Source organism: Rhinopithecus bieti, unplaced genomic scaffold (genome assembly GCF_001698545.2).
Source record: "Rhinopithecus bieti isolate Rb0 unplaced genomic scaffold, ASM169854v2 scaffold_20150, whole genome shotgun sequence".
NCBI classification, from domain to species: Eukaryota; Metazoa; Chordata; class Mammalia; order Primates; family Cercopithecidae; genus Rhinopithecus; species Rhinopithecus bieti.
The window spans coordinates 1,015,954-1,041,511 of NW_016810565.1; the positions used below are offsets into that span (position 1 = coordinate 1,015,954).

Here is a 25,558-nt window from a genome sequence, read left to right on the forward strand (position 1 = left end):
AAGGTGGAGAGAGAGAACAGGAAGGGATCTAACTGTCCTTTTATAAGGAACCCACTCCCATAATAATGGCATTAACCCATTCATGAGAACAGAGCCCTCAAGTATTGGGGGAACCTGCCCACAATATTGCAATGTAGGTTCTTTCTATTTCTGTAAGCATCGGCCGGCTGAGATATAGAGACAGTATAAAGAGAGGAATTTTACAGCTGTGCCACCAGGGGTGACATCACATACCGATAGGACCATGATGCCCACCTGAGTCTCAGATCAGCCAGTTTTTATTAAGGGTTTCAAAAGGGGAGAGGGTGTAAGAACAGGGAGTACGTACAAAGATCACATGCTTCAAAGGGCAAAAAGCAGAACTAATAAGGGTCTAATAAACATTACATGCTTCTGAGGGAACAGGACGAAGGGCAAAAGCAGAACTACTGATAAAGGTCCAACAAAGATCACAAGGCTAAGGGCAAAAGCAGAATTGCTGATAAGGGTCTATGTTCAGTGGTGCACATACTGTCTTGATAAACATCTTTTTTTTTTTTTTTTTTTTTTTTTTTGAGACAGAGTCTCGCTCTGTCGCCCAGGCTGGAGTGCAGTGGCCAGATCTCAGCTCACTGCAAGCTCCGCCCCCCGGGTTTACACCATTCTCCTGCCTCAGCCTCCTGAGTAGCTGGGACTACAGGCGCCCGCCACCTCGCCCGGCTACTTTTTTGTATTTTTTTTAGTAGAGACGGGGTTTCACCGTATTAGCCAGGATGGTCTCAATCTCCTGACCTCGTGATCCGCCCGTCTCGGCCTCCCAAAGTGCTGGGATTACAGGCTTGAGCCACCGCGCCCGGCCTTGATAAACATCTTAACGGAAAACAGGGTTTGAGAGCAGAGAACTGACCACAAATGCTGCTAATTTGACCACAAATTTACCAGGGCAGAGTTTCCCCACCCTAATAAACCTGAGGGTACTGCAGGAGACCAGGGCATATCTCAGTCCCTATCTCAACCACATAAGACAGACATTTCCGGAGTGGCTGTTTATAGACCTCCCCCCAGGAATGCATTCCTTTCCCAGAGTATTAATATTAATATTCCTTGCTAGGAAAATAATTTAGTGATATCTCTTCTACTTGCACATCCGTTTATAGGCTCTCTGCAAGAAGAAAAATATGACTCTTTTTGCCCGACCCTGTAGGCAGTCAGACCTTATGGTTGTCTTCCCTTGGTCCCTAAAATTGCTGCTATTCTGTTCTTTTCAAGGTGCACTGATTTCATATTGTTCAAACACAAATGTTTTACAATCAACTTATACAGTTAACACAATTATCACAGTGGTCCAGAGGTGATGTACATCCTCGGCTTATGAAGATAACAGGATTAAGAGATTAAAGACAGGCATAAGAAATTATAAAAGTATTATTTGGGAACTGATAAATGTCCATGAAATCTTCACAATTTATGTTCCTCTGCCGCGGCTCCAGCCAGTCCCTCCGTTCGGGGTCCCTGACTTCCCACAGCACTCATGGCCTACTCTTATGAGACCCCACCTCACAACATTGTTACATTTAGGATCAAGTTTCTAGCACATGAACTTTGAGGGACCCATTTAAACCATAGCATTCTGCCCCAGTCCCCAAAATGTATGTCCTTGTCACATGCAGAATACATTTGCTTCTTACCTATAATCCCAAATTCTTATTTGTTTCACCACCACATTAAAAGTCCAAAGTCCACAGTCTCCTCTAAGTCAGCTGTGGGTGAAACTCAAGGCATGGTTCATTCTGAAGCAAATTCCCCTCCAGTCATGGGCTGTGAAATCAAGCATGCCTGTCTACAGTGATGGGACAGGCATAGGACAGGTATTCCATTCCAAAAGGGAGAGACAGGCAAGAAGAAAGGGGCAACTGGTCCAAACAACTCCAAAAACCCAGCAGGGGAAATAATACTAAATCCCAACTTGTCAAATAATCTTTTTCGACTCCATGTCCTGCCTTCCAGACACACTTGGGTAGGGACCTGGGCCCCCAAGGCCTCCAGCAGCACTGCTTCTCTGGCTTTGCTGGGCTCATTTCATGCAGCAGCTCTCACAGGTTGAAGTCTTGTGCCTGCATCTCCCCCAGGTTGCTGTTGCACACTGGTAGCTCTGCAGTTGTGGGTGTCAGGACGGCCTTACTCCCACAGCTCCACTAGGCTTCCTGGGGACTCTGAGCAGCTCTGACTCCACAGTTCTGCTGGGCATTGCCCTACAGAGAGCTCCCTGGTTGTGGCTCTGCCCCTGCAACAAGTCTCTGCCTGGGTCCCCAGGCTGTCCGCAGTATCCTTTGAAATCTAGTTGGAAGGAGCCAGGCCCATGGCCCTTGCATTCTGTACTCCAGTGGCATTAGGACCATGTGGATGCCACCAAGACTCACCACTTGCACCTTCTAGAGTGGTAGGTCAAGCTGCATCTGGGCCCATTTGAGCCATAGCTGGGGAGGCCAAGGAGCACTGTGCCCAAATGTGGGAGCAGAGACTTGAGGTGGCCCTGGACAGTGAGCCACAGGTCCTGAGGGTTCCCAAGACATGGCTTTTGATATAATTACTTCCTTCAGATTTTGGCACTCCAGGGTTGTGATCACAGGTCATCTTTGCAGTGCCTTTGGGATCATTCTCATTTTCTTGATGAATAGCCTCTGGCTTCATTCTTATTGTACTAATATTCCTATCAAACAGTGTCTCTGGCCAATACTAATCTCCTTATCAAGTGGTCCATACTAATATTCTTTTTTTTTTTGAGACGGAGTCTCGCTCTGTCGCCCAGGCTGGAGTGCAGTGGCCGGATCTCAGCTCACTGCAAGCTCCGCCTCCCAGGTTTACGCCATTCTCCTGCCTCAGCCTCCCGAGTAGCTGGGACTACAGGCGCCCGCCACCACACCCGGCTAGGTTTTTTTTGTATTTTTTAGTAGAGACGGGGTTTCACTGTGTTAGCCAGGATGGTCTCGATCTCCTGACCTCGTGATCCGCCCGTCTCGGCCTCCCAAAGTGCTGGGATTACAGGCTTGAGCCACCGCGCCCGGCCTAATATTCTTATCAAACTATCAAATATTAACATGCCTGCACCCTTGTTTTCCTCTCCTGAAAGTTCTTTCTCTACTACAGGGCCAGTCTCAGAATCTGTTTAGTCTCTAAGTTCTGTTTTGCTTTTCATTATAAATTCCTTTCTTTTCTTTTCTTTTTTTTGAGATGGAGTCTCCCTCTGTTGCCCAGACTGGAGTTCAGTGGTACGATCTCAGCTTACTGCAACTTCTGTCTCCCGGGTTCAAGCCATTCTCCTGCCTTAGCCTTTAATAGCTGGGATTTCAGGTGTGTGCCACCATGCCCAGCTAATTTTTTTGTATTTTTAGTAGAGATGGGGTTTCATCATGTCAGCCAGGCTGGTCTCGAACTCCTGACCTCAAATGATCTGCCTACCTCAGCCTCCCAAAGTTCTGGAGTTACAGATGTGAGCTACTGCACCCAACCCTGCTTTTCTTTATAAATTTCATCTTTAAAGTATTTGTTTCTTCTCAAATTTTACAGTTAAAATAAGTATACAGTTAAAATAAGTCATACAGCAACCCAGATGCTTTGCTGCTTAGATATTTCTTCCACCAAATAGCCTAGTTTATCACTCTTAAGTTCTGCCTGCTATACAGTTTGAGGACCTGGACATAATGTAGCCACATTCTTTGCTGCTTTATAACAAGGATGACTGTTATGTCGGTTTCCAGTACCTTAATCTTCAGATATAGAGACCTCATCAGAATGCCCTTTACCATCCCTTTACCACCATTCTGATCACAACCACTTAGTCTAAGAAGTTTCAGACTTTCCCTACAGATCTTCTAATCCCTCTTTATTGCTTGCCTCCCTCCCTCCTCCTCCCTCCCTCCCTCACCCTCCCTCCCTCCCTCGTCTGCTCTCTCTCTTTCTTCCTTTCCCTCCTCCCTCGTTCCCTCCTCCCTGTTTCCTCTCCTCCCTGTTTCTCTCCCCTCTTCTCTCCCTCCCCTGCTTTCCTCTCCCTCCCCTGGCTTCCTCTCCCCTCCCAGCTGCTTTCTCTCCTCCCCTGCATCCCCTCCCCTCCCTCTGCTTCCCTCCCCTCCCCTGCTTTCTCCTCCCCTCTCCACTTGTTGGCACCAATTTTCTGTCTTAGTCCGTTTTGTGCCGCTGTAACAGAGTACCACAGATTGAGTACATTATAATTAATAGAATTTTATTTGGCTCATGGTTCTGGAGGCTGGGAAGTCCAAGATCAAGGGGCTGCTCTAGCAAGGGCCCTCTTGCTGCATCCTCCCATGGTGGAAAGTGGAATGGCAGGACAGATCAAGAGGGGACCTAACTGGCCTTTTATAAGGAACCCAGTCCCACAATAATGGCATTAACCCATCCTTGAGAGCGGAGCCCCATGATCTAAACGCCTTTTATTAGGCCCTACCTACACTGTTGCACTGGGGATCAAGTTGCAGCACGTGGACTTTGGGGGACACATTCAAACCATAGCAGGCACCTTAATAAAGGTGGAAAAGGGATGTAGCAGCTACAGTGGGAGGGAGAAGGTGGCTCCCTTAGTGTGCTTGGGAGGAGGGTAAGAGATGCATTTGCAATTCTCATGGCCGCAGACTGAAGGGGCCTGGTTACCTGCTAAGGAGCCTCGGCTTCGTGTAAGGAATGCAGAGCAATTAAAGCGAGAGGGTGGTTTGATCCGTATCATTTCTGAGAAGGATACCATGCTGGCAGTTTCCAAGAAGGGGCATGAGTGAGGAAACACCTGTAGTGAAGAGACCAGTTAGGAAGCTGTAACTTGGGGTGGGATCTGGAACCAGGCTGTGGCTCTGGAAGGGGAGCTGGAGGGCTGCACTCTGAAGTATTTCTGAGGGTCTAGACAATGTGACCTTCACACTGGGGCTGAGTTTTGTAAAATCTGGCATCCCCAGTTTCACCTATGATGCCAGGCCTGTGGTAAGGAGCTTGGCAAGCATTTGCTAGAATATGAGCAAATGGTATAACTGATAATATTTAGTAACCATGAGGGGTGGGTGAAAGAGGGAAGTGTTGGGAGACTGGGTTGATAATATGGGGGTTGGGAGCAAGGAGAGAGGCTAGCTTTGAACATCTTCCATTTGAGGAATTTAAGATCATCCAGCTAGAATATTAGAAATATTAGGATGGGGTGTGGAAGAGAAATTAGCACTGAAAATAAAGAGCTCGAATCATCAGTGTATGAATAGTAGCTAAACCTCTGAAAACAAGTGAACTTGTCCCGTGAAAATGTGTAGCAGGGGAGAAGCAGAGGTTCAAGGACAGCGCCCCTGAGAATGCCAGCATTTAAAGGGTGGACCCTCGGTGGCTCACGCATGTAATCTCAGCACTTTAGGAGGCTGAGGTGAGCGGATCACTTGAGGTCAGGAGTTTGAGACCAGCTTGGCCAACATGGTGAAACCCTGTCTCTACTAAAAATACAAAAATTAGCTAGGCATGGTGGTGGGTGCCTGTAATCCCAGCTACTTGGGAGGCACAAGAATCACTTGAACCTGCAAGGCAGAGGTTCCAGTGGGATCGTGCCACTTCATTCCAGCCTGGGTGACAGAGGGAGACTCCCTCTCAGGAAAAGAAAAAAGAAAGAAAAAGAAAAAGGGTGGGCCCCAGCAGCAGAGCCTACTGTCCGGGAGTCAGGAGGAAAACCTGGAGGGAATCTTGACCTTGACTTAGAAGCCAAGAAGGAGTCACGGCCAACAGCATCAAAGGCCTCCAAGCACAGTGGAGACTGACAATAGACCTTTCTTAGGTTTGGCAATTAGAAGGTCCCTGGCCTCAGCAAGAGCAATTTCAGAATAAAAACAAGGGTGGAAGGACTGGTGTAGGGGTCGGGGGATAGAGTAGGAAGTGAGGGTGTAGTACAGGTGAAGAAGTTTGATTACTGGAGGGAACGAGGGAGATGCAGGGGTAGCTTGAAGAGCAGAGAGAGGTTTGTTGTTTTTTTTTTTTTTTAGGAAGAAGGAGGCTTGAGCATGTTTATAAGTCAGAGAATAGAGAAGGAGAGGTGGGAGACACAGGGCAAAGAGGAGTCGACTGGAGACTATTCTGTGAAGGTGAGGTGGATCTGGTGTCTAGGTGGAAGGATTTGGGGCGAAGAGGGAAGGTAGGAGAGTCTAGAGGTAGGCAGCAGGCAGACAGGGGCTCCAGGTTTTCCCTACAGAACTGAGGACAGTGATGGCCAGGCGTGGTGGCTCACGCCTGTAATCCCAGCACTTTGCGATGCCAAGGTGGGTGCATCACTTGAGGCCAGGAGTTCAAGACAAGCCCGGGCAACATGAGAAACCCCATCTCTACTGAAAATACAAAAATTAGCCGGGCGTGGTGACACATGCCTGTAGTCCAGCTACTCAGGAGGTTGAGGCACAAGAATCACTTGAACCTGGGAGGCGGAGGTTGCCATGAGCTGATGGCACTACTACACTCCAGCCTAGGTGACAGAGCAAGATTCTGTCTGGAAAAAAACCAAAAAGCAAAAAAACTGAGGGCAGTAAGAATAAGTGATCGCTTATGATCACAGACCCAGCAAGTATACTGCGAGCTTCTGCCCCTCTGGTCTTCCCAGACCCCTTCCCCAGAACATTAAGCCATATCACTTTTATGGGTCCAGGGTCTCTGAGGGGCTGGGCACCACACTGTGCCCCTGGGGGCATATCTAGTTCTGCCTCTCTTGGTTTGGCGGCTACCTGCCAAGTACTCACTGTATGTTAGGCCATGAATGCTGGGCAGCAGGAGACATGGTTTCTGCCTCCACTGGGCCTTATTTCTTCACCTTGTCCCCCAGTTCTGCCCTTGGGCAAGTTCTGTGGCAGAACTGACCAGCTCCCTTCGGCCAGGAACATCTTGGTTCCTGGCAGAGCACCAAGAAGAGCAGATTGTCTTCCTACCCGGGGGCACCTTTGCCCAGCAGGTTGGGTGAGCTGGCCTCCTGGTGAGAAGCTGGTCCCCTTGGACACAAGTGGATTTGATGCCTGCTTTCCCACCCAGGTACTCTACTGTGGCTTTTCTCCAGCCCTTCATGCTCAGAGCTAGACCAGCAATGTGGGGTAGCTGCTGGGAGAAGGCGCCATGTTGTCTTGAGGCAGCAGCCAGCCCCGGAAGCTCTGGAATGCCTGGGGCCACTGAGCAATCCTCTCGCTTGGCCCCACAAGGGGAGGGGGTGGGCTTGTGAAATCGCTCGTCGGGTATAGCAGAGCAAGCCCTAAGACTCGCCCAGTCTACTTAGCGCAACACTGACGCTATTTTGGAATGAAGACAAGACAATGTAGAACTTTACTGGGGAAGAGGTCGAAGAAGGGCTAATTGTCTTGTTGTTCAGGTCTGGTTAGGGCTGCTCACCTCTGACGCCAAAGGTCTTTTCCCTGGAGGACAGCCCTGGAGGATGTCTGAGTATTTGTCTTTCACAAAAGGTGAAATGAGTAGTGTTTCCCCACCCAGGCTGCATTTTAGAATCACAGAGGAGGTGGGCCGCTGGTTCGTTTCACTATTCACTATTCATGCTTGGGCCCCACCCCTAACCAATTAAATAAACATCTTGGAGAGTGGGGCCTAGTAGATGTTGAAGCTCCTCAGGTCATTGCATTGTGCAGCCAATGCTGTGACTTATGAATAGAAAGGAAGATGAAGTGCATGCTGGTCATGCAAGGGAGATGTAGAGAGGGAGCAGGGAGGGTGAGAGAGGCTGCAGTTCATAAGGTCCTGAAATGTTAGAGCTGGAGGGATCCTGGTTCGGAGCACTGCAACTCAAAGAGTAGTTCCAGCCACACAGCAGGCCCCATTAGGGAGCTGGTTAGAATGCAAATCCCTGCCTGCCCTGCACCCCCATCTGGCACCCTCTGAGTCACAATGTGTACATCAAGGTTTGAGAAGTGTGCTTTCAGATCACCCACAGATCATCCAGACCAGTGGTTCTCAACCTTGGCTGCGCTTTAGAGTCACCCAGGGGGCTTCAGCGAATTCCAGTGCTGGGCTACATTAATTAACTCAGAATTTCTAGGTGTTGGGACCCAGATACTCATTTAAAAAAAAAAAAAAAAAATTTAAGTACTTCAGGTGAGTCTCCTCTTCAGCCATAATCAAGAACATCAGGCTTGACCAGTGCTTCTCAAACTCGGACAGATATATGAATTGCCAGGCTATCGTGTTCAAATGCACATTCTGATTTTATAGGTCTGGAAGGGGGCCAAAGAATCCACTTGTCTAAGAATGGCTCTGGGATGCCCATGGGACGGATCTGGCCTTTTTTGAGCAGCAGGAATAGGCTGACTTCTCAGTTTGACAGTAAGGAAACTGCAGGTCAGAGAGGGAGGTGTGATCGTCCACGGTAATCAGCCTGATACACATTCAGTACTTTCTGATGTACTCTACTGTGTGCCAGGCAGTGTGCTACATGTGGGACTAGAGCTGCGAACGGGACGGACCCAATTCCAACCCGCCCAGAGCTTATATCTCAGTTGGGGAGACAGACAGAAAGCAAACCAGTAACTAAGCTGATGACAGATGGGAAATGCTATGAAGGCGAGGAGGAGGGCCGTGTGTAGGGAATGACTCAGAGATTGCTGTGGGGTGAGGGGTAGGGAAGGCATGCCCCTTTCAGAAGAGCTGTCTGGGTAGTTACTAGGACAACACCTTTACCTGGGAACTTGTGCTGATTACAAACCGATCACTTTTCTTTTCTTTTTTTTTTGAGACAGAGTCTCGCTCTGTCACCCAGGCTGGAGTGCAGTGGCCGGATCTCAGCTCACTGCAACCTCCGCCTCCCGGGTTCACGCCATTCTCCTGCCTCAGCCTCCGGAGTAGCTGGGACTACAGGCGCCCGCCACCTCGCCCGGCTAGTTTTTTGTATTTTTTAGTAGAGACGGGGTTTCACATGTTAGCCAGGATGGTCTCTATCTCCTGACCTCGTGATCCGCCCACCTCGGCCTCCCAAAGTGCTGGGATTACAGGCTTGAGCCACCGCGCCCGGCTTCGATCACTTTTCTTTACTGGACAGGGCCAGGCTTCATGCCCTCTGGGGTTTGGGGATGGTGCTTCTGACTCTCCCAAGGGAGTCTGACCCTGGTCCCTGCCTCGTTGTTTCCTCTGACTCAAGACTCTGATTCTTCAATGTTCGTGGGCTCAGCGCGGGGCCTGGGAATGAGTCCGCTGGGGAGCAGGACATTGACTTCATCACAGGACAGGGCTGAGGGTCATTGGTTAATGGTGTGTAAAATGGACCAGACCTCGTCCAGATGCTATCCCCAGCCCCTATGAAAACATGGAAGGTTTCCATTGGTGCACAAACACTAGTGTTTGCCTCCCTTTCCTGATGGACCGTCAGATTCACATGGGCTGTTTGTGAAAATGCCCGTCCCAGGCCATACTCAGGCTGACCATGGTGGTCTCCAGGAAAGGGACCTGAAATGTGTATTTAGGAAGTGGTCCAAGTGACTCTTCTGATCCAGATCATCAGGAAGCGTGGCGTGGATGGAAGAAACTGGCATGTGGCATCTGGGGCCTCTTTGTGTGGCTGTGGAAGCCACAGGAATTTCTTCTGCAGTCACTCTGCGGCGTGGCCCTGGCTGAGCTGGTGCTTGTGAGGCAGCCTTTGCGTGTGTGATGGGGGAACAGCAGCTCACCCCTTCCCGTGCACAGTCCTCACCTTACTGTCTTCGCCCTTACTGGAAGCATCTCCTGACTCCTCTTTGGCCGGCCAGACCCTCCCAGCTCCCTGTGCTCCCCATTCAAACACCGTCCCTCCCTGAGCTTACCCCTTGGCCGGGTGGGGAGACGTGAGCACTGTTTGCATTTGATTAGAGTCTAGAAGGGATCAAGGAGCCCTCATGAGGACCATGTCATAGCCCCACCCTCACTCCCAGCCTCTGGCCTGAGCAGACCTGTTTGGCTGGATTGATGATGGAGAGGCAGGCACTGACCAAGGGATGCTTTGGATGGTGGAGAATAGGTGACCCTCTGTTGGGTAAAATAGGACTCAAGCCCTCACACAGTGAGTTGGCTTAACTTTCGTGTCAACAGTGGGCGGGGGTAGCTGTCTGCCTCCTGGAGCTGGCCCTTCCTGGATCAAAATGCAGAAGGGGATGGTGAGAAGAACCATGCATAGAGGCTGCAGGAGGCCAGCCTGGCTTGGGACCAAGTCTGTGAGGGCTGGACCCTCGGTTTTCCCTTCCATGGCGGGACTCACCTGGATCCCTGATGCCACCCTTGGAGGAGTTAGGAGGAATCCTGGATGACAAAGGTCACCCTCAGGATGACTGCCCCAGGGAACGGGTTCCTGCTTTCTGGAGGAAGGGAGGGGCGGACAGTGGGTGTGTCCTGCTCCAGTGTCTAGGCAGGAGAGTTTGTGAAGCCGACCAGACACCTGTGACTCCTATTTCCTAGGTGGCCCGAGGCAGCCGGGATGCCAGCTCTCCCCAGGAATCCTGCTGCCTGCTGAGAAACATGGTCAGCAAGTCCCGTGAGTGTTGTCCGAGGGCTCCCCCACCCTGGAGGATGGGCCTCCAGAAGCCGTCTTCAGCAGGATCCTGGGACCTCTGGGGGCTGTGGAGGGACAGACAGGGAGCCAGGGGCCCTTCTCTTCATCTTGAAGGACACTGGGTACAATCAGCGTCAAGCCCTCAGCCAGGGCCAGGAGAGGACCAGAGACTGCTCCTGTTGAGTTAGGGGTCAGAGGGGCTCAGAAGGGGGCAGGTGGGAAGGTGGACGGGGGCTGTACCTGCCTGTTTCTGCCTCTAGCTCCTCTGTGCATGTGTCCTGCAGGCTGGAAGCTCCTGGCCATGTTGGCTCTGGTCCTGGTCGTCATGGTGTTGTATTCCATCTCCCGGGAAGAGAGGTACATCGAGCTGTGAGTTCACCTTCCATGTCGTTCCACTGGTTCTTGTCAGGGACGGGGCTTAGGGATGGAGCATCATGGAGCGGGGGACCTAGGAGGGCAGCAACATTCCAAAAGCCAGCGCATGACCTCATCCCTTCAGCTACTGGTACAGAGTGTTTCCGTGAGGGTGGATGCGGGTAGGGCCTGGGATGTCTCACTGGACCCTCACCCAGGGAGTGCAGGGGCAGGAAGACCTGGATCAGTGGAACTTAACTTGAGATGATTCCTGCTTGGCACCTTGGGACCTTCACGCCATGGGAGAAGGCTTAGGCTGCCTGGAACACGGGCCCCAGGGTCTGACTGGGGCTTCTGCCTCCTGTCCTTTTTTCTCTCCAGTTTTTATTTTCCCATCCCAGAGAAGAAGGAGCCGTGCCTCCAGGGTGAGGCAGAGAGGAAGGCCTCTAAGCTCTTTGGCAAGTAAGTCTCAAGGGTGAGGAGGGTAGAGCAGGGCATGGAGCGAGCTGGGATTGAGGGCAGCCTCAGTGTGAGGAGTAGATGGAAGGAGCAGCCTTGGTGGTGGACATGGGTTAGGTGAAGCCAGGGAGGGAAGTGACGGCCTTATAATATTAGTCGCGGGCCTAACCCTGCTTCTGGCATCAAGATTAATTCTGTTCTCATCCCTACCCGGCTTTCACCTCTGTACAGCTACTCCCGGGATCAGCCCATCTTCCTGCAGCTTAAGGATTATTTCTGGGTCAAGACGCCATCTGCTTACGAGCTGCCCTATGGGACCAAGGGGAGTGGTAAGTTCCTACCCAGCTCTGTGGGAACCATGGGCTCACCACGACCAGAGTGCTTCTTATTCTCTGCCGTCCCTGGCCCCAGTGCCCAAGTTCTGAGCCTGGCTCCAGCACCAGGGTCAGGGGAAGAAGAAGGCAGCCAGGGCTCTGAGGAGCAGTGGAGGGAGGGCAGGCAGCCTTCAGAATGCTGGCTGTCACATCAGTCCCTCCGCCTGGCTCTTTTTGTAGAGGACCTGCTCCTCCGGGTGCTAGCCATCACCAGTTCCTCTATCCCCGAGAACATCCAGAGGTAAGGCAGCACTCCCCCGACTCCAGTCTGGGCACCTTCTCGTCTTTCCTGCCCCCGTGTGAAACAGTCATGGCCTGGCCCAGGGGTGTAAAGTCAGCATGACCGTAAGCAGGACCATGGGGTGATGCCTGCTCCATGGGGACCAGGGGCTGAGGGGGCCTAGGAAGTGGTCCTGAGATGGGCCCAGGCAGATCCAGGGCAGCGAGCGTGGGGTAGAGCAGGGGTGATTTCTGGGCTTGACCACTCTTCTTCCTATGGCAGCCTCAGGTGCCGCCGCTGCGTGGTCGTGGGGAACGGGCACCGGCTGCGGAACAGCTCACTGGGAGATGCCATCAACAAGTACGATGTGGTCATCAGGTGTGTGTGACTGTCTCTTCCTACTGCTGGTCCAAGCCAGGGACTGTACACAGGCCCAGGAGGCCTCTAGTGATGGGAATCCTCCCCCCCAACCCCCAGATTGAACAATGCCCCAGTGGCTGGCTATGAGGGTGACGTGGGCTCCAAGACCACCATGCGTCTCTTCTACCCTGAATCTGCCCACTTCGACCCCAAAGTAGAAAACAACCCAGACACACTCCTCGTCCTGGTGGCTTTCAAGGCAATGGACTTCCACTGGATTGAGACCATCCTGAGTGATAAGAAGCGGGTAAGTTGGGGGACAGACTGGGGGCTGAGGCCAGGGGGTGGGGACACTGCCCGAGTCAGGACCTCTCGCTCCTTGATGTCGGCCTGGCAGTCCTAAAGAGCCTGTGTGGGGACAGCATGAACTAGGCTCCCGGCAGTCAGCGCCTTAGGCTGCCCTCCAATGGTGGTGTTCCAGTAAGCCGCCCCAGCAACTGGGTATAAAAGCCTGCAGGCGTCAGGTGGCAGCAGCCAAAGGCACTCACGCTCCAGGGCTGTCTGTGACAGGAACGCTTTCTGAGTAGGTGTTTGCCTGTGAGGAACTCGGGAGCCGAGGAACCCTCCAGCAGCCATCTCCAGGCCAAGGGCAGGTTAGAGCAATGAGGCGTGTGTCCTAACAGACGGTCCCCAGAAAGAGTTTACTACATCACTTTGCCATCAGTCACAGGCTGAACTGTCCCATCTGGCTTTTTTGTCAAGTGTTTAGACAGCCTAAAACTTTAGTCCCTTCTACCTGTGTGGATGGTCTTGGAAGTGGTCCATGGCTTCGACCCTCTGCTTTATACACCTGGTCACCTGGCCTCCCGAGGGGGCTCCTCTCCTCCTCTCTTTCCCTGGTCCTCTCCTGGTCTCCCATCTCTGGCACAGACTTCACCTCTCTTTCCTGTCACCTTGTGTTCCTGAAGGCCTCTGCCATCACTTGGAGCCCCTCGTCTGGCTGAGGACCACTGGGTTGGATTTGAGAAACAGGGCTTCACCTGCTGCTGTCTCTCTTCTGACCCCATCCTCCTAGGTGCGAAAGGGTTTCTGGAAACAGCCTCCCCTCATCTGGGATGTCAACCCTAAACAGATTCGGATTCTCAACCCCTTCTTCATGGAGATTGCAGCTGACAAACTGCTGAGCCTGCCAATGCAACAGCCACGGAAGATTAAGCAGGTGATGATGGGAAGTCGGGTCCGAAGGCTAGGGTCCTGGGTGGGATGTAGGGGAGACATTCTTATGGGCTTAGGAAGCCGTGGAAGGACCCCATAACAGAGGCAGTGGTTTGCATTTTCCCTCCAGGAACACACCTGTCATTAAAGTTGCTGCCACAAGGGGAGTCCACACTCTGGAGAACCAAGGGGCGTTTACTAATTGGGGAGGAATGGGGACGGCCTGGATCTGGTTTAGGGGCTGGTGTGAGAGGATGATTTTGGCAGGCGCTGGTCAGAATTTGTCACCTGGGGAGTTGCTGGAACAATCAGTGGTCTGATCTGTGGAACAACTTGAGCCATGCGGTTACTATGAGATATACTTCATCTGTGATCTTATCTTGAAACACTGGTCTGAATGAGTTATAAGAGTTGGAGTTTCAACAGTCTGTCTTGCATGTCATGGTTTGGGATGGTGTGTCAATGCAGGGAGTCAATGCAGTTTTGCAAGTTATGGGTTTTTGTTTTGTTTTAGAGATAGGGTCTCACTCTGTCACCCAGGATGGGGTACAGTGGTGCAATCATAGCCCACTGTAACCTCGAACTTCCAGGCTCAGGTGATCCTTCTGCCCCAGCCTCCTGAGTAGCTGTGAGACTACAAGTATGCACCATCACGCCTGGCTAATTTTTAAATTTTTTTGTAGAGATGGGGGTCTCACTGTGTGGCCCAGGCTGGTCCCAAACTCCTGGCCTCAAGTGATCCTCGTGTCTCAGCCTCCCAAAATGCTGGGATTACAGGTGTAAGGCACTGTGTCCGACCACAGGTTATGTGTTTCTTCTTTTTAACCTGATGTCCTTGAGCCATCGCAAGTTATGGTTTTGAGTGCAGTGCCCTGGTAGCCTTCAGCTGGTGGGCTTTAACCCACTTTGTAGCTTCCCAAGTACGTCCCCCCATATCTTGGAGCCCCTTGGGGAGGCCATGTGGGACGGTGAGAGACAGGTACCAGCAGACACAGGTATGGCGCTTGGCTGTGCTGTGTGCTGTGTGGGGCTTGGCAGGTCAGCTGCTCAGAGCCTTGTTTTTCTTGCCTGTATGGTGGGATAATATCCATAATGACCTTTTAAGGCTGTTGTAGGATTTTAAAAAATAATAATGATGTAAAATACCTATTCTGGAGACCGGTACACAGGGCCTGCTCTTTGAATATTTGCCAGATTTTGAATAAATGATTTTATTGTTTACTGAGCATCTCCTGTTATTCCATGTTCGGTGGTGAATAGCTGCTTTTGTGACTGCTCAATGGCAGGCCCCGAGTCTGCATGCTTGGCGAGTAGGTTGTGCTCCTTGCCCTATGGGACCTCAGTCTAGCAGAGTAAGAATGCAGCTTGCACTGTGGAGTGATAAAATTCCACAATGGAGAGTTGTTCCCAATGTCGTGGAATCTCAGAGGAGGGACAGACATCTGCTGAGAGATGTCTGGGAGGCTCCCCAGAGGAGGTGGTGCTAGAGCTGGGTCTGGAAGGATCAGGCAGAGAGCTGGGGAAAGGCATTCCATTTGGTCAGAGCAGGCGGCATCTCCAGCACTGAACTGTTCCAGTACAAGTGGCACTGAAGGGCAACAAGGAGGAGTTTCATGCCATGCATGGGATTACAGATGGAGAGGAGGCTGGAGAGGGAGATGGGAGAGGAGGCTGGAGAGGGAGATGAGAGAGGGCCAGAACCTGAACCCAGCTCCTGGCGGTGGAAAGGGAAAAGGAGGAAATGGACTCAACATTGTATTGGTTTTTTTTTTTTTTTTTTTTTTTTGAGACCGAGTCTCGCTTTGTCTCCCAGGCTGGAGTGCAGTGATGCCATCTCAGCTCACTGCAGCCTCTACCTCCCAGGTTCAAGCGATTTTCCTGCCTCAGCCTCCCAAGTAGCTGAGATTACAGGCATGCACCACCACACCTGGCTAGTTTTTGTATTTTTAGCAGAGACGGGGTTTCGCCATGTTGGCCAGGCTGGTCTCGAACTCCTGACCTCAGGTGATCTACCCGCCTCAGCCTCCCAAAATGCTGGGATTACAGGTGTGAGCCACTGCACCCAGCCTGTATTAGCTTTCCATTGCTCCTTAACTAATACCACAAGTTTAGTGGGCTAAAACAGTACCCATGTACTGGCTCATAGTCCTGTAGATCAGAACAGCAGGGTGTGGCTGGTTCTCTGTTTAGGCTATCACAAGGCTGGACTCGGTTTGTCAACCAGACAGTTCTCATCTGGAAGCTTAGGGGAAAATGTTGCTTCCAGGTTCATTCTTGTGGTTGAAATAATTTGGTTCCTCCAATTGTAGAACTGAGGTCCCTATTTCCTTGCTGGCTGTCAGCTGGAGGCTGGGGGCCATGCTCAGCTCTTAGAGGTGGCCCACATTTCTTGCCGTACAGCCTCTATCTTCAAGCCAGCAGTGGCACAGTAGATCCTTTCTGTGCTTCAGATCTCTGACCTTCTCCGCTTCTGGTCTTGACACCCGGATTTAAACCTTCAGGTAATTAGGTCAAGCCCAGCAGGACAGCCTCTCTCTTATGTTCAACTGTGCCATATAAAGTAAAGTCACATAATCGCATCATATTCACGGGCTCCCCACACGCGCAAGGGAGGAGATTACATGAGGGTTAGGGTCACTGGGGTTCTCTTACGATTCTGCCTTATATATTTTACAAGTGGAATTGAGAGATTTCTGACCAATTCTGGGTTTCTAGCTTGGACAGCATTGGGGATGGTAACATATTTAACTAATAGAGTGCCAGGAAGAGGAGGAATTTGGTGAGTGTAAGGAGCCTGTGACCAGGCAGAGCTGGCTAGAAGGCCATGGAAGTGTGTCAGCCCAACTGGATGAGATGACACACTGGTGGTGAAAGCAACAAAGGTGGAAAAAGAAGGCCCAGCCAGGGAGTGGAAGATGAGAAGACAGGAGAGCTCCGAGAGGGAGAAAGCTGGCGTGTCGACAGGCCTGATGAGGTCCAGGAATGGCTCCCAAATGGGTATGGGCAGCTGAAATTGTGTGCAAAGCAGGTTGCTGAAGCTGAGGAAGGCGAGGTTGGAGAAGTGAGAATATCAGGCTGCCCATCACTGTGGATGAACTAGGCATGAGCAAGTGAGGTCCTTAGAGCAGCCAGTAAGGTGGATGGGAAAGGTACTGCTGTCCTGCTTTAAAGAAGGAGAGGCCAGGCACGGTGGCTCATGCCTGTAATCCCAGCACTTTGGGAGGCAAAGTGGGCAGATCGCTCGAGCCCGGGAGTTCGAGATCAGCCTGGGCAACATGGTGAAACCCCATCTCTATAAAAAAAAAAAAAAAAAATAGAGCGCCACCCCCATAGAGGGTCGCACAGCTAGTGCATGTCAGAGCCCCCAGGTCTTCTAAATGAGGTCAGGCTCTCCAAGGAGGAGGGCAGAACACTTCCTTTCCTTTGAATGAGTTGCTTAACGCTTTTGTAAGCCCCAGTTTTCTCATCTGTAAAAGGGGGCTAATAATATGTACCTCCAAGTGTTTTTGTGAGACTGGATGAGATAATGTCTTATGGTAGGTAGGTAAAATACTAAACATAGTGTCTGGCACATAGTGTTTAAAAGGTAGCTGATATGATGATGATGATGGTCATTCTGATCGTTAGTCTTATCTCTAGAGGCCTCAGGCCTCCCCCCAAGTGTATGGAGCTGGTCCATCCAGAATGGTAGCCACTAGGCACATGTGGCTATTTACTTATTTATATTTGTTTATTTTTAGAGATGGGGGGTCTCACTATGTTGCCCAGGCTGGAGTGCAGTGGCTTTTCACAGGTGCATTCTTAGTGCACGACAGCCCAGGTCTCCTGGGCTCAAGCAGTCTTCTGACCTCAGCCCCCTGAGTTGCTGGAACTATAGGCATATGCACCTCTGCATCCAGCACATGTGGCGATTTAAATTTACAATTTAATTAATTAAAAATTAATAAAATAAATTCAGTTCCTTAGCTGCACTGGCCCCATTTGCATGCTCATTAGTTCATGGCTTGTCTTGCTGGACAGCACAGATGGAGAACGTTTCCATGACTGCAGAAAGTTCCAGTGCAGAGCGCTGGCAGAGATGACGGTGGGAGGAGCAGGGCTCCCGCTAACATCCTTTTGCCCCTGTTCCTCAGAAGCCCACCACAGGCCTGTTGGCCATCACGCTGGCCCTCCACCTTTGTGACTTGGTGCACATTGCCGGCTTCGGCTACCCAGATGCCTACAACAAGAAGCAGACCATTCACTACTATGAGCAGATCACGCTCAAGTCCATGGTGGTAAGTGCCTAGCTCATGAGCACGGTGGGGCAGGGGGCGGATGGGCAGACAGTCAGAGGGACACTGGGTGAGTGGGAGCAGCGCTGAGACCCAGAGGTGACTCCTGGAGTCAGAACTGGAACCGAAGCATCTGGACTTCCTGGCCAGCATCCTCCATGTTCAGCCACATGGATTTCGTCTTCCTTCCAAGAACCAGCCTGGGAAAGGGAGCTCCCAAGAAGTGTGGGGCCATGGGGAGGGGCAAGGAGACTTTCCTGGGGACAGAGAGGTCCCTGGGAGTCCCTCAGTTTATTTCCTGGGCTGTCTCCACAGGGGTCAGGCCATAATGTCTCCCAAGAGGCCCTGGCCATTAAGCGGATGCTGGAGATGGGAGCCGTCAAGAACCTCACGTCCTTCTGACCTGGGCAAGAGTTGTAGCCTGTGGGTTGCCTACTCTGCTGTCTGGGTGACCCCCATCCATGGCTGTGGGGGTGCCTGGTGCCAGTATGACCCACTTGGACTCACCCCCTCTTGGGGAGGGAGTTCTGGGCCTGGCCAGGTCTGAGATGAGGCCATGCCCCTGGCTGCTCTTATGGAGCCGAGATCCAGTCAGGGTGGGGGCGCTGGAACCATGGGAGCCTGGCCAGGGCAGGGGGCTCGTTGCTGTGGCACCCCCTCTCTGCCAGTACCAAGAGATTATTTAATGGGCTATTTAATTAAGGGGTAGGAAGGTGCTGTGGGCTGGTCCCATGCATCCAGGAAAGAGGCCAGTAGAGTATTCTGCCCACTTTTTATAAAAACCTACAGTGATGGCCCCACCAAGGCCTAGACACAGCACCGGCCTCCCAGGAGGGCAGGGGCATTGGGAATGGGTGGGTGCCCTCCAGAGAGGGGCTGCTACCTCCCAGCAGGCATGGGAAGAGCACTGGTGTGGGGGTTCCACCGAGAAGGGGACCTCATCTAGAAAAGAGGTTACAAACCTACCATTAAACTATTTTTCCTAAAACGGAAGCAGTTGTGATGTCCTGTGTCCTTTCAGGTGGGGAAAGGCATGGGATGGGGTGTAGCACTTGGCAGGCTTGTTAGACCAGAGCAGGGCATGATCACTTGGGAAATAATTACTTATTGAGTCCAGTGTTGGGTGCCTGGTCATGCATTATCACCCTGGCACAGCAGGAGAGTGAGTGGTGCTCGCAGCAGCCCTGTCTGCAGACACCCAGCCTGGCACCCTGCATTCTGGGTTACTGCCCAGAGGAGGGAGGGGCTGGAGGATGCCAGATGAGAGTGCCAGAGTCCTCTCCCACCTTCCTTCCTCTCTCCCTCACCATTCTTCACTTACCCAAATCTCATGCTTGGGAGGTACGTGTTTTAAGGACAGGGGTGGGGTCAGACAAAGAAAGCCAAGTTTCCCTTCTCAGATTAAGTGGGAACCAGAAAATGGAGTTTATGGAAGGTCTTGCCAGCAGCCCAGGCTGCCAGGATGGGGTGGGCAGGCTTGGAGGGCAGCGTCGAAGGGATTTGGCAAGGCCTATCAGCCAGTTGCCGGGCCAGGGGATGAAACGGTTTCTTTCCTGGGTCTTTAAAATCATAACAACCCTGCCGTTTGCCTGTCTCTCCTGCCTTCGTTCTCCATCTTCCCAGATCCTGCTTAGCTGCCAACTGGGCTTCCTGCCACCCCACAGCTGTTCCTTTACATCTGGAGCCAGGAGGGAGAGTTGGAACTCCCCCCTTGGGGAATGGAACTGGCAGCTGTGTTCCTGGCTTTCTCGGAAAGACTTGCAGCCTTGAGGTTGTGAGACAAGCCAGGCTGGGACAGGACAGATAAAGAGGGGCAGCAGTTTGGGAGGAACAGAGGAAGATGACATGGTTCTCCACAGAGTGCTGGAATGGCCTTGAGGACACCCACCTCATCCCCCAGAATGGCCCCAAGGACCCTCCCAGGGAATAGAAGGCCTGCTCTCTCAGTAGCCTGGCCGCTTTGCTCGGGGAGATGGGAGTTCTGAGAGTGAGTACAGCCCCAGCATCTGCAGCCCCAAACCCGCTCCCCTCCACATGGGCACACTTTTGTCTTGAAGGCTGTGTCCTGGGGAGGGAGCTTGCAAACAGCAGGGGTTGTGAGTGTAGGGGAGTCTCAACTCTGCTCACCCCGATGCATCCCCAGCTGCCGCTCATGCAGAGATGCAAAGGAGTGTCCGTTTTCCCATCCAGGGCCATTGAGAATGTCTGTCTGCATACATGATCCAGCTGGCCTGGACTGAGGCCACTGCCTGTTACTGAACGTGCCTAAACTCAAGCCAGAATCCGGCACACAGGGGTGGGTCAGACCCCTCCAGACTCCACACACGCACACAAGTAGACATGGGAGCATTTTACATTCTTGGTGGGTTGTTTGTGATTCCGTGTACAGCCCTTCTTGCTCACATACTGAGAAGACTGTGAATGTGGGTGTGTGTACACCCAAATAGGCCATTGTTTGCTTGGGGGGTGGGGATAGCTTTCTCCTGGGTGCCCAACATCCTACGCATATTGAGGCAATACTGGCCAAGGGTCGGAGCTGAGAGTGGAGCTTTGATGTGGGGCTGTTGGATGGGGTTCTTTGGTTTTCTGGGAAAGGGACTTTCAGTCTTCAATTAGCCCAACCAGTGGGAATGAACTGCCTGCCAGGCTGCCTGGGGTTGATTAAACCATGCCCTGGAAATGAGGAAGGGAAAGAGCACAGTAGGGCACGTGCTTGAGGGCAAGTCAGGAGATCTGGGTTCTCAACCAGCCTCTGTCGCCTTATTCTGTAAGAACGTGGGCCAGTCATTTCTCTGCAACAAAAGGGTGGGTCCAGCTAAGGAGAACCGCTTATCTCGGAATTACCTAGGGAGACCTGGGAATGAAGACCCCTGGGTCTCACCCAGGCTGCTGGGGACAGGAGCCACGAATCTGGAATTTCACCAGGCACCCAGAAGCACTGCTCTAGGAATCTAGACCCAAGGATCATCGTACGAGCCTCTCGACTCTACGGTCTGCGGGCAAAGCCTGCGCTAATCCCCGGTGTCCTTGGGCGGCGTTAATGAGGCGCACGCGCAGTTTCCTCCCAGGGCGGGCGGGGGAGGGAGGAGCTACTGCTGTAGATCGCCCCGCCCTGGCGGCGGGCCGTGCAAGTGCTGTCCGCACCGGCGCCGTGCCGACCCTCGCGGCCGTGGGAACCCGCCTGGAATCTCGCAGGGCCGGCCAGGCTTCGTCCAGGTTGCCGGCCTCCTCCCCGGGCTTTTCGGGATGCTGGCCCCGGCGCCCCGCCTCAGGCGAGGCCGGCCCCTCCCTGGCAAGCGGCTCAAGGCTGGGCGACGGCTCAGGGGAGGCCGGGCGGACTGGGGGGCCACGCCCCTCCGAACTCTCGCTGGGCCTCCGTCATGCTACCTGCTGTGGGTTCACCGCAGAGGCCAGGGTGAAACCACCTTAGGCTGCGAGGGAGTGGAAGAGCTCTGCGCCATTGAATTTAGATTCCGAAAGTCCACAGAGGGGAAACTGAGGCCCATAGGGGAGAAGGGACTCCCCACTCCATCACCTTGCTGGGCAGGATAAGAGTCAAGGTCTCTACCGCAGGAACACATTTAAATGTTACTCTATGTTCACATCATATGGGGTGCCTTAAGTTTGGACGCTTAAGGTTTTATTTACATTTTGCAAGGACATAAATACATTCCGTTGCTTTCCTCCATAGGCTGCCTAGCCTACGAAGAGTTTGAGCTTGGAAGCAGGTTTTCCTGGGAGACAGTAAGGTGCGGTGCACACCAAATAAGGACACGGTTGGACCGTGAGTTCAACTCCCTACTCTGTCGTTTAATTAGCCAAGTAAACCTCTGCTTCTCCATCTGCAAAAGAATGATTATGCATGTCAGTCTCACAATGAGGTTTTAAGGACCTAATGGGAATATGATCATAAAAACATTTTGTAGACTGTAAAGTATGATATCAATATTAATTGGAAAGCTGCCTTGCATCATGGAAAATGCCAGAGGGTATGAAACAGGTTAGGTACTTTTGTAGGGCCAAATACTTGTCCAGGAAGTGAATAACATGTCTGGTTACAGAAAAGTCTTTATCTTCAAATCACCCACAAGCTAGGTAGGAGAAGGTAAGACATCAGTGAAATGACTGCAACATGGGCTTTGCGCAATCGAACCATGAACATTGTTTAAACTGCTTTCTATTGGTGGTTTTCTTTTTTTCTTTTTCTTTTTTCTTTTTTTTTTTTTTTTTGAGACAGAGTTTCACTCTTGTCACCCAGGCTAGAGTGCAATGGCACGATCTCAGCTCACTGCAACCTCTGCCCCCCAGGTTCAATGGATTCTCTTGCCTCAGCCTCCCGAGTAGCTGGGATTACAGGCACCCAGCTAATTTTTGTATTTTTAGTAGAGATGGGGTTTTATCATGTTGACCAGGCTGGTCTCAAACTCCTGACCGCAGGTGATCCACCCACCCTCAGCTTCCCAAAGTGTTGGGATTATGGGCGTGAGCCACCATGCTTGGCTGTCAGCGGTTTTCAAGTTGAAGTCGGACACCTTTAGGGATTCTTGGGGAAAGAGGTTTCTTGGGAGACACCATCCATTTCAGTGGTACCTAGCATGCCACAGTAGATCCCTAAACAAAGGTTGAGAAGTGTAACCTGAGTTTGTCAGCTCTATTCTAATCTCTCCCACCTTTTTGAAGTCTTCATTATAGCTTCAGAAAACTGTTAGTTTCCAACATTCCCATGATTCTGTACCAGATGTGGTTCCAAGAAATCAGACCTTTCTGACTTATAAGTTTAAGGAGGGTATGCAGGTGGTGTGGGTGTGGGTGTGTGCCTGTCTGTCTGTAGTTATAGCCAGTTTTCCTGTCCAGTTCATTCTCATTGAGTTTATCTCTCTTGTTAGAGATTTTTGGGATCCTACACCCATTAAATAAGAAGAGGAGATGAACCTTGAGTCTCATTAGATGATAGATTTTTGAGAAGCTCAAATGTATGGGAAGGTTCCACTTCTTCGCTTAAAGGGACTGCAGATGGTGTGAAGCAGGTGGGAGAGACCACAGTGCAAAGAGGGTTATTACAACAGGGCTTGGCAAAAATTTTTTAGGGAAAAATGAACTTTGGGAGGCAGGTGCTGTTTTTTGCCCCATTTCGGTTTCCCAGGGAAGGCTAACAATTTAGACACCCACCACCTGGACAGAGACATAGCTTCCTCTCAAGAGCCTTGGAAGGCTGGGAGGGTAGAGCTGGGTGGAGAGGATGAGAGCAGTCTCAGATGTTGAAACAACCCTAGGGGTTTGGAGTTGGAATTGCTAAACTGAGTTAGTCCAGAGCCATCTATCATTCGGAGTCTTCCCAAAACACTGTTTACACACATCACCAACTTTCACACTTAAGGAGTGTCTCCCCCTGTTTCTCTTCTTACTAAGCATAGAGCTAGTGGAGTCTGGTTGGAGATACCCTTCAGGTCTGTGCTCTTTTTCTCAGTGAATTTATGTTGCACTGATGGAGCCCTTGCGTGGCAGGAGAGCTAGAGAAACTTTTATTTATTTATTTATTTATTTATTTTTAGTTTTATTTTTTTTTGAGACGGAGTCTCACCGTGTCTCCCAGGCTGGAGTGCAGTGATGCGATCTCGGCTCCACCTCCTGGGTTCACCCCATTCTCCTGCCTCAGCCTCCGGAGTAGCTGGGACTACGGGTGCCTGCCACCATGCCTGGCTAATTTTTTGTATTGTTAGTAGAGACGGAGTTTCACCATGGTCTCGATCTCCTGACCTCGTGATCCACCCACCTCAGTCTCCCAAAGTGTTGGGATTACAGGCATGAACCACCGTACCGGCGGTGCTCATTTTAATATAAATGAAAATGACTTTTCCTATTAAAAGTCAAATAGGAATCCCTTATCTGAAAATTCTGCTTAAATCCTTATCTATATCACTTTATCTCTACTTGCCTTCTTCTTTTAGTATTTCTCTGAAGCGCAAAGCCCATTATGTCAGGCCTCTGAGCCCAAGCTGAGCCATCATATCCCCGGTGACCTGCACGTAGACATCCAGATGGCCTGAAGCAACTGCAGATCCATAGAACTGACAATAGCCTTAACTGATGACTTTTCACCACTGTGGTTTGTTCCTGCCCCACCCTAACTGATAACAATATATTCTCCCCCGCCCTTAAGAAGGTACTTTGTACGCCTATCCCAAACCTATAAGAACTAATGATAATCCCATCCCCCTTTGCTGACGCTTTTCAGACTCAGCCCGACTGTACCCAGGTGAAATAAACAGCCTTGTTGCTTACACAAAGCCTGTTTGGTGGTCTCTTCAGACGGACGCACGTGACACATTAATGTCTCAAATGTACTTCCTAGTCCTTGGGCAGCAGAGCCTGGCCCGTTAATTTCCTTCCAAAGGTAGTGAAGGTGGTAACTTTTAGTCCCCCTGGACTTTGTCTCATTGAAAGTCTCATCTTCAGACCGGGCATGGTAGCTCATGCCTGTAATCATAGCACTTTGGGAGGCCGAGGCGGGTGGATCACCTGAGGTCAGGAGTACGAGACCAGCCTGGCCAACATGGTGAAACTCCCATCTCTACTAAAAATACAAAAAAATTAACTGGCCATGGTGGTGGGCACCTGTAATCCCAGCTACTCGGGAGGCTGAGGCAGGAGAATCGTTTGAACGCGGGAGGTGGAGCTTGCAGTGAGACAAGATCACGCCACTCCACTTAAGCCTGGGCAATAGGGCGAGACTCTGTCTCAAAAAAAAAAAAAAGAAAGAAAAAAGTGATCTTCAGAGGGATGAATCCCTTCCTATATTCAGCTTTTATCCAGAATAGTACTTTTTCTCTTGCATAATTGGGAATGGATTTCGGATAAGCTCCATTTAATTAAACTCCAGTTCTTTCCAGGAACATCTGGACTTCCTGAGACCTCACTAACCTTCTTTTTGAGCATTACTAGATTAGATTCACCATAAAGAAGACAGTTAGAAAGAACCATTTTTTGAATGTTTTCAGCATTCCAAGATATTGCCAAGGGCCGTAAGGTTAAGGAACAGCGGAAGGAAATGCTATTTCTTGTCTGGTACTCTCCAATCAGGGAACTCAAGGAAGCTCTCTCCTCAGGGGTTGAGGATGTCTCAGCCCCGTGGGTGGGCTGAGTGGACTGTTTCCGAGAAAAGCACTGGGAATATGGAGTGGCAGGCAGATATTGGCAGAGACATAAATATAACCAGGGAGGTAGATGACAATTTGATGACGTATCTTGTGAATGGTGTATATTCACAGAAGGCCTTTTAAAGATGGAGGCTGTGGGAGTAGGAGAACTATAGGGCTTGTAGTAATGAAAGCTTTCAGTGTATGTCAAAGAACTTGCTGTTAGCGAGGATGGGAGGAGGGCCAAGGAAGAATGGCAGTTAGAGAGGGAAATAATTAATGGTTTTGCAGCAAACATGGACTTGGCCAGGAAAACAATTCCTAATTTCTAGAAAGAAGAGGAGCGTTTAAAATTTTTAAAATTTTTCTCTGTTTATGACCTGGTCAGGAGCACTGAAACATAAGGAGTTGGGGAAAAGATGGTTGGAGGCTCGCTGGAAATGACAGGCGGCTATCAGTAAACGAGCTTTTTATCAATGACTCCCAGAGACTGCTGCTAATTTTGATTTGAAAGCTGCAAATCGCTGGTATGTGGTTACAGTTCGTAAGAACAACTTAGATAAGAGGCTTTCAAAAGAGGTTTTGAAAGGGGAGGTGAAATTTAAGATTTAGTTGTCATTGGTCTACATCTAAATGTTTGTTTCTTTAGATACGCA

At 51.0% G+C, this 25,558-nt stretch overlaps 1 protein-coding gene across 6 annotated transcripts in view; it reads left to right on the forward strand.

The window, feature by feature from the left end:
- The window catches only part of ST3GAL4 (ST3 beta-galactoside alpha-2,3-sialyltransferase 4), a 60,436-nt gene extending 41,677 nt beyond the window's left edge, over positions 1 to 18,759 (forward strand). For 3 of the 6 annotated variants that reach the window (XM_017892270.1, XM_017892267.1, XM_017892271.1), the window contains exons 2-11: positions 10,417 to 10,492; positions 10,795 to 10,867; positions 11,246 to 11,326; positions 11,555 to 11,652; positions 11,878 to 11,938; positions 12,200 to 12,295; positions 12,395 to 12,584; positions 13,353 to 13,496; positions 17,626 to 17,769; positions 18,082 to 18,759. In XM_017892270.1, the coding sequence (XP_017747759.1) occupies positions 10,477 to 10,492; positions 10,795 to 10,867; positions 11,246 to 11,326; positions 11,555 to 11,652; positions 11,878 to 11,938; positions 12,200 to 12,295; positions 12,395 to 12,584; positions 13,353 to 13,496; positions 17,626 to 17,769; positions 18,082 to 18,168 (990 nt within the window). In that variant the 5' untranslated portion in view covers positions 10,417 to 10,476 and the 3' untranslated portion in view covers positions 18,169 to 18,759. Of the gene's footprint in view, positions 1 to 10,416; positions 10,493 to 10,794; positions 10,880 to 11,245; positions 11,327 to 11,554; positions 11,653 to 11,877; positions 11,939 to 12,199; positions 12,296 to 12,394; positions 12,585 to 13,352; positions 13,497 to 17,625; positions 17,770 to 18,081 lie in introns of all 6 variants that reach the window. The other 3 variants (XM_017892268.1, XM_017892266.1, XM_017892269.1) reach the window with 1 other exon arrangement.
- The last annotated feature ends 6,799 nt before the right edge of the window (positions 18,760 to 25,558 follow it).